Below are 9,210 nucleotides of genomic sequence, written 5' to 3'. Positions count from 1 at the left end.
TCCAAAATACGGCTCTTTTGTAAATCTTCAGGGTAGTAACACCAGCAGAGAAAAATTATTACGGCCGACCGCTAAGCTGCTTAACCCTCAATAAAGCCTTGCATACGTCAATCCCAATCCTGATGATTACGACTATAATACTTAAAACCCACTGATGAAACAAATTTCAATAGTCTGAATATCAATATTTTTTCATTATTTTAAATGATATTTACTTCTGCTTGTTTAGTAAAACATATACCTAGAATAATAAAATGTTTTTGTGAATAAATACATATTTCGAATAAATGTATTTCAAAAATTGTAGATATCTTTTTTGATTTTTTAAAAAAAAGGAAATTTACAAAATTTACAATTTATGTTTCGTCTTTGTTCTGTTTATTGAATTCACTGGCAAAAAAGGGCAAAGGATACTTCCAGTTAAGAGTCCTTAATTAGTCCCTGAAGCTCAGAACAGTCATGCCCATCGAATCGACCAATAAGAACCTCCTGATCCCCCAACCATAACGAAGTTGATTGGCCGACACTGTAAATCGGCCATTTTATAATATAAAGGCGTGCAAAGGTGGAGCTTCTAATAACACACACACATACACATCAATATAACGTTTAGACCATGAAGTTTCCACTCAAATGGTCTGAGAGATTCAAAAGAACAGCTGTTGTGCGTTATAGATCCCTTTAGTTTTTTCAATAAATCGAACATATTGTTTTCATATAATTAACTAATTTCATGGTTAAGTTATAATCAATATCTGTATGTTGACATTTCGCAGTTTGAATAATATTCAATTGAGTGAAGTGGCGGTTCTTTTTGTGTGGATTGTGGAATTTTATTGTGCGTTGTGGCGGAGGAGTCCTGGATTTTATCGATAATGGATACTGGTGAGTTGTTCTCAATCCCCCATTATTCCACCATTGATAAACATTTGATTAAAGTTCAGCTCAGATGAGTATAATAAGTTTTTCTTCTACATTTATAAAAAGGGCTATAGACATTATAAATAAATAAATTGAGTATTTAGTATTTCATATTTATAATACCTACATAAATTTTAAACAATCGGAAAAGACATTTGCTTTATTATTCCTAATACATTTTTGTTATGTTTCTATTGTTTTGTGAATTTTGTAATTTTGTAATAAATTTTCAAATACATTTTCATAATAAAATTAACAGAAAAAATATTGTACATGTAGGTTGTACATAGGTAATTTTGCCGTCGCTGAACACATACCTACTTGAGTGCACGCGGTTGTGAAACTTAACACAAGATAAGTGAGTGAACGAACAGCTTTAAACAATAATTGAAGCAGGCACTAAAGTGCGTTACTCGTTTAATATTATTTAATGGTTAGTAAATTTTTTTGTTGACATTGTTTGAAGAGACTACTGGTCTTAATGAAATACAAACACCCAACGGTTAAAGTAAACATAACCCAAATCTTTCTGTCAACACGATATTTTCGGAGGTCTTAATGGACAAATCTCATAATTTGTTTCGCATTTGGTAGTTTGTCAGTTTGGACTTCCAACCAAAGTACATATTTTCATCAAAGAGCTGTTGATGTTGACATATCACTTGATGCAACCTTCCGAAAAATACAGTTAAGAATTGGTGCAAAAAAATTAAATATAATCAAAATATTGCCTTATATAAGTTATATGAAAGCAAAAATGTATAAGGTACGAGTATGATGTCTTTTTGTCTTATAGGCGCAATTCAATGTTAATATGATGCATAATATGCAATCGTCGGCCGCAAACATCATATACCTATAGTCAAGCTTTTTAAACTAATTTATTCCCACTGGTTTACTCATAAAAAGAAATATTAAGACTGCCAAAAATGTTGTTAATGAAAATGTCATACATTTAAATAATAACTTTTTTTTAATAGTCATAACAATAATAAGGAAACCCATCATAATAAATTAGAAAATATGAATAAGCAATTTCTTGAGGCTATTAAGGCTATATCTGCTTTGTAAAGATTTAACAAAAATAATGTTATACCTATAGTGGTATAAAGGATGTTTACGTTAAACATTTCTAAAAAAAAAGAGAGAAAACTTTCTTTAAGTAGAAAATTGTAGGTAGGGTAAATCCTGGGGAGATGGACCACATTTTGAAAAACCTGCTGTAAAATTATGATCTTTAAATATTTCTTCAATTCAAACAATTCAGTTTTTCTAATATTTTGTCAAGTATATGCTTATGGATTACACCTAATCTTGCAATTTCAGACAAAATATTTCTAGGATAAGTTCGGGATGGATGAACGCACCTACATATTTTGAAAACATTTTTTTAAATAGGTACATAAAAAATAATATTCTGATATGTAAAAGTCCCTCTTTTCCACACTGTATGTGCCACGGGCGGAATAGTTTCTAATTATTATTTTTTTGTTAACAGTGTTTTCTGCATTGTTGATCTATTCATGTACAAAATTTGTGAATTTAATTTACTAACTTCAAAAATGTTAATTTTGGTAGGTAGGTAATAGGGCCGCCACAAGCGGGGGTGCAGGGCGTGCGGCGCATGCGGGGGCCATAGTCGGGGGGCGCCAGACAAGCAACAAATTTTAATACTCAAACAATAGATGCAAAAAAAAATAAACAAACAAAATTTAAAACAAACTACACCACAATATGCGGAGGAATTCATCATATTGGAGGTCCGGAAGTCCGGACAAAATAGATGCAGTTAAACAATTGCGGTGTCATATCTGTACCTAGACTTTTTGATACTCTGATGAAAATATTTGGAATATTGCTACTACCCATAAAACTCCTTTACATGCCTTTTACAAAATTGTATTAGTTGTTTCATCACGATTTTCTTCAGAATCTAATATTTCATTTTACAAAATATCATTCAAATAAAAGCTTAAAAATGTAAAAATTCTTTGTTCCGCTTTAACCGAATTTTTATTTCGTAGCGTTGGTCCTCTCCTCGGTCTTATCAAATTTGATTAAACGGGACTGTAAGTTAGTATGAAATTTAGAAAAGTACAGTTTTTTTTTAAGTAAAATTTTCAATGTAAAACTTATTTGATTATTAACAACAATAACAACATTTTAAATACTTTTTAATTAATATTTCTTTACTTTAATTTATTGACACTTCTTGATAACCAAATTTAATAAAACTTCTTTTTACTTTTTGATCTTAACAAAATTCTCTGAATATATTTTTTCTATGTACAAAGGAATACCCATACTTTATAAACAAAAAAAGGGGGCGCCAAATTAAAATTTGCACGCAGGCGTTGAAACCTCTTGCGGCGGCCCTCCATTTTAAGTATTTTCTTAATAGTTACGGCATTTATTGTCTTTTGTAATTTTTTTTACCGTTTATCTGCATTTGGCGCACTTTTTTCTAATGTAAATTGGATGTATGATGATGCTTCCATTCACGATACATAGAAAAACTGTCTTCAATAAAGGTAATCCATCTATTTCCGAGAGGAAAGATATACACTAAATTACTTCTGATCTTCGGATCAAATTTCGAAACTTGAATAAAAAACTTTTAGATTAGGTATAATTTATGTTATACATGAAAACTTGCCGCCGTTGAACTGAGACGACTGTGCAAGGTGCTAAAAATTTTCGATCACGTTGACATTTTATAATTACAGAAAAAGGTAAGATGCCAGGAACACGAAAAAATGTTAAAAAAAATTTCGAAGTTATGAGAGTTAAAATTTGCACCTTGACTTTATTTATTTCTGTTGGAAAAATAATTTTCCAAGTTTTTTTGCTACAGTCTATTAGAAAGAAGAAACAAAGAAGGTGTATTTTAAATTGTAACTCTGTTCAATCTTATTTGTGGCTTTTACTGGCAAAATTTTTGTACTTTTACTCAATAATTGAGAAAAAAACATACATACAAGATTATCAGTATTAGGGTAAACTCGGGATATATGCCCCCCAAAACTAATTTTTCTTCAACAGACAATTTAACTTATTTTACTAAATTAAGACTTTTTTATTTTAATTTTGCTCTTAATTTAGACGTCATTTTATACTGATTAAAATTTTTTAAACCTTTTTTAAAGTTATAAAAGTCATTTTTGTGCAATCTTTAAAATGGCCAACTATCCGGCATTAAGGTATAGTTGCCTTTGATGTATGGGATTAACGCCACTTTGTGGGATAGTAGGCATATTTACTTAAACAAAAGTATTTATTTTAAATTTTGGAGTAAAAAATTATTAAAAAAATATTTTAAACTTAGAAATTTGATTTTTACATTTTTAGTAGATATACATAAAAGTAACAAAAATAACTAAATTCTTTTTTTGCACTTTTTTTCCAATCGCTTAAATTTTCTTCTGCATTCATTACATCTGGGATCATACATTGTACCTACACGTTTCATGTAGCCAATGACTGCAATCTACACATTTAATCCAATCACTTCTTTAAGTTGTACTATAGTAGTCCTCCAAACATTCAGCACATTTTGCGTCTTCATCGGAACTACTCGCATTTTCTTGATCCTTTATGACACCTTTCTTTTTTAGTTTTTTTTTTTAGCTTTTTTGTCTTCAACTTTTCTAATTGTATTTTTCATTAAGGTTTCTGTCTTCTGTGTTATACACTTTTTGACACTGAGTTTATCACTTTTTGTTAGAATAGTAACAGATCTTTTTCGTTTACTTTTTGTAACAGGAATTTTCGAAACTGGTACAAGATTTTCTAAAATTTTTGAAGGTGTTGGTACTTCTATGATATTTTCAGATACCACCTGTTGGTCAAAGTCATGTTCAGGTGAATGATGTATGTACTACATTAACAACATTATTTGACATATTATTAAAGTTTATGTCTTTTAACAGAGAGTTATCTTCCGCAAATATGTAATTTTCATCAAGTTCAAAAAAACCAGAAGGCATATCACTAATATTAATAATTTCACAACTGTTATCAACAAAATTTTTCGATTTTTTCTCAGCACATTCCTTTGGCTCGAGCAACTGAGAGGCCTTCACTTTGTCTAACCGATAATTCAGGATGTCTTTCCATAAGCTCGGGGCTTACAATTTGGCTTCCGAACGTATTTTCGTGGCATTTTGTCACTCTAGAAGAGAAAAACACTACATGTTTWGTAACGGCGTAWATCCCATAATTTGAGAGGGCATATATCCTCACTGTTGGGGATAGATGCCCTTCTAAATAACTATGTCAAACATTAAAAAAGCGCAAATATAACGTCAAAAAAGGAGTAAAAAAAAACATTAGTTTTGCAACAAAACAACCGATATGCTAAAATTATGTGTTTGAATTAGTTAAAACCAAAATTTCATTTCTACAATCCCAACGTTCAAGTACCGGTTTAAAAAGTACTTACCTTTAATGCCAGATACACGAATGACAGAAGCAAGAAAACTGTCCAGGTTTTGCCTAACATCTAAAATTTAAAAAACCAAAAATTGGATGGCCAAACTGCAGAAAAGCTACTGCAAACGCGCAATTTTTAAATAAGTGGCCATATATCCCAAGGGGGCATCTATACCAAGTTTACCCTATTAAATAGACACAAAAAAATGTCAAAATTATTTGACAGATCGAATTTTTTAAACATTTTTTTCATGTTCCTGGTAACTTATCTTACTTGAAATTTTTCTCTGGGGCGCGAGTTCTGCCGCACCCTGTATACTAGGAGTATAAGTGAGATGGAGCCCTTGAAGAGTTCTAACTTCCAAACTCCCACTCTCTCTCACTGGTCCATTTCTCTCGGGTTTACCCAATTATGTTGATTTTTTAGTAATCACTCGACAAATAGATAATTACTTAAATCTATAGGTACTTGTTTAAATTCTTATGTAAGTACTATAACACATACCTAGAAAGTTTTTGATTTCAATATAAGTTCTATATAGGGTTTTACGTTCGAAATGCGTCGTTCAAAATCATAATTTCATAAAGGATTCGTCTCACATCGACGGTCTTAATTTCCAACATGTCAAAACGCCATCAATATTCTGATCTGAGTAGTAAAAAACGATTCGTTACGGACCAGTTGAGCGTTTTACATTCTACTATAACAAAATAAAAACAATTTTGAACCACCCGTGTGGTTATGACGGTGAGTTTCAAGAAATGAATATTCTGTACGTCTTTAATTTAAATATTAAAAATACAACTCATATCTCTACAAGTGTCATTCAATCTCATCAGAGTGTCGTGTAATAATTTATCATTGAAACTGTTGAAAGAAATTTCAATCATTTTTAGTGTGGTTATACATATACCAATCCACATGGTACATTCCAACAAATCTCGGTATCATCTAGGAACTAGGATTGACTGCAAAAAGATGGTGGGCGCTTGGTTTTAAAAGAATTTTGCTTCGCGATTTTACCTCATGTGAACCTCTTGAATTTCTTCTATTTGAAATAAGACAAGGGTTTAAGTATCCATTAAAAAACGTATAAATCTGAACTAGATGAGAGCAGCCCTTCAATAAGAGAACAATATTTTTCCACCTATTCATGACTCGTTTCTTAATAATTAATGAAATAAAAATGATAAGAAACCTTAAAAATCTTAAAACTTATCTTTCTAACTACAAGTATAAAAAGTTATGTTAAAAAAATACTCAAGCATAATTTTTATAAATTTAGTCTCAACATATTGTACAGAACAACTTTTTACATAAATTCATTAAACTTAAAAACTATAATTATAAAATTCTTGGAAATACGCAATTTGCGTTAACCAGAGTGGCTAAAGTGGAAGACCTCTCAAGCGCCTGTATGTCGAAAGCTATTTGTAATAATATTGCCAGGCTAATATGAAATATTTGTATTTTCGCCACTTGAGACAGGAACAGAACATTGAACACCTCCGGCGTCCAAATCCATTTACTGAACAAATTTACACAAAGCAAACAACGAAGAGATTATTGGTTTAGAGGGACACATTTTTAAATCTCTTCATGTTGGGTAAACATTAGAGAAGCAATTGCTCTTTTGCCACCAGTGGTTGAACACACCGTTTTACTGAAAAAATACGCATTCACTTTCTGTCACGCGTTAAACGTTGTTTACCGCCAACTTACCACGTTTTAACTATGCTTGTTTAGGCATTCTCTTTATCGAATTGTTACCAACAATAGAATATTACTCTTGCAATCGCTGTTTCTTACTCAGGTGTACGCGAATGCCCTCGCTACAATGTACAACTTTCGAAACTTAGATCTTTTTCGATTTCATATACACAGAATTAATTATAAAATCAATCAGTAAGCTTTTAAGCTCTCTTATTAAATAAGTAAAAATCAATAATAAATTCCACTTCAAATACAACTTTTCAATATCAAAAAATTGATCGGTCAGTAAATCATTTGAGACAAAATATTTAATTTAATACAGCAACTTTCCCCTCACTGATATTAATATTTTATTTGGTCTTATTACACTAGACATAAATATTGACATCAAACCATAAATGGATTTTGATTCTGGAAAAATCCATGTATAACAAATAAATTTTCCAAAAGTCAAATTGAATACAATGTAACATTTGTAAGATAACAGTTTCAATTTTTAATATTGAGACTAAATGATTTTGCAAAACTTGAGTGTTATCTTTGGTTAAATGTGACAGAGATCTAAAAAAATAATTTTAAAATAACAAGATATCCGTGTATTGCCACACATCAAAGTTTATATTGCACTTTAGTGTGTTACAAGAATGACATAAAAAATAAATAAGATAAGTTAAAATTTATTATGTCATGGGTTAGATGAAGGTCACCTCGAATGAGTAAGTTCCAATGTATACAAATCAACACCAAAACATTTCAAATTTCGTGTTTCTATAAATTTGTTGATTTTTACATATTTTCCTATTATTATTGAAGTTGTTTGTGTTATTTGTGTTTATGAAACTCAACTCACCTTATGTACTTAAATAGAAATTTGATTTTAGAAAAAAACATCTAATTAGACAGTTGTGGTTCACAGAAGTTATTATAGATGAGATTTTTGGGTGTTTTAGAATCTTGTGTGTAGGCAGAAATATGAAATCTTTATTAATGACAATAAAATGTGCTAGTGCATAGACTATTGAGAACAAGTGAGGCTTAAAGATGTTTAAGTGAAAGCTAAATCGCTCTATCAGTTGTCGCCTTGATAACCTTTGACTGGTTCAGTAAGAGACGATAACTTTTTATTAAAACGATGATTTTTCCGTCGTCCACGACAAATTAGGTTGTGCTTGACGTGCCAAATGATGAAAACTCATTAGACACGCGGGGAAAATTATTAAATAAATTTAACTGGACCGTAAATTTTCTGAAGCAAACAAATCTATCCAACTAATAAAGTTGGCTCAAAGACTGACTCCCTAGCCGTGATGCATGATCTAACATGTGTTGACATTGTCGGAGTCGCTAATACCGACACACAACACAGTTTCTAAAACAAAAACATAGCGACAGACTTGGCCTGCTTTGATCTGGCTAAAGTAATTTATGTTGGCGCATTTGCCTCCACGGTTCCAGACTGCCTGTAAAACTGTACAGTCCGAGGGATAAATTTATCACAGTCAAAGTGCTCCCCAAACTCTAATCTGAACTCAGCACAATCGACAAGAATTTCAGTTCTGATTAAAATTATTTTTAAATTTCATAAATGCATGGTTTAGTTTATGTGAGACATGCAGTTTTAAGTTGGCGGAACTTGTGAATTTGTTAACAAGTGCTGGAATGCGTCGATTGACATAAAACGTTGTTTTAATGTTTAATGGTCTAGTGCCACCTTTACTGTACCGTAAATTTCTTTTTTGTTTCTCAAAATAAACGAAACAGCTAAATAAAATTTAATTCAGAACTATTTCAAACGCATATTTTCCTCAAGTGAAACCAAAAGCATTGACACTTTCCAACAATGTTTTTAGATGTTTTTACAGCTTAATGTCCCCCCATATCCCCGTAAATTTTTAAATCGATCCATCAAACTGTTTTCTCGGATCGATTGTTCAAAATTTGGCAAAAGAGATAAAGAAACAATTGTACATACATATTATTTCTGAACATCGTCTAATCTTCGTCAAGATGAGAAAAACAATTCTTTTCAGCTCTTTTACAATTTTGAATTTTTTTACAAATATAAAAAAATCTAAAGCATTTTTTTGATTTTTTTTCAAAAATTAGGCAGTTCATTGTTTCTTAAATGTTTTTACAGATTTTCA

At 30.9% G+C, this 9,210-nt stretch overlaps 1 protein-coding gene across 1 annotated transcript in view; it reads left to right on the top strand.

Annotated features, from left to right (window-relative positions):
• The first annotated feature begins 634 nt into the window (after positions 1 to 634).
• Positions 635 to 9,210, top strand: part of LOC123011009 (paired box pox-meso protein) — a 19,115-nt gene continuing 10,539 nt past the window's right edge. The window contains exon 1 of the mRNA XM_044408254.1: positions 635 to 885. Coding sequence (XP_044264189.1) covers positions 876 to 885 — 10 coding nt within the window. The 5' untranslated portion in view covers positions 635 to 875. The remainder of the gene's footprint in view (positions 886 to 9,210) is intronic.

This window comes from Tribolium madens, unplaced genomic scaffold (assembly GCF_015345945.1).
Source record: "Tribolium madens isolate multiple individuals breed KSU strain unplaced genomic scaffold, Tmad_KSU_1.1 Scaffold_91;HRSCAF=231;Tcas5.2_LG7, whole genome shotgun sequence".
Classification (NCBI taxonomy): Eukaryota; Metazoa; Arthropoda; class Insecta; order Coleoptera; family Tenebrionidae; genus Tribolium; species Tribolium madens.
Note: the sequence above shows the minus strand (reverse complement) of the source record. Positions and strands in the feature narration are given on the sequence as shown.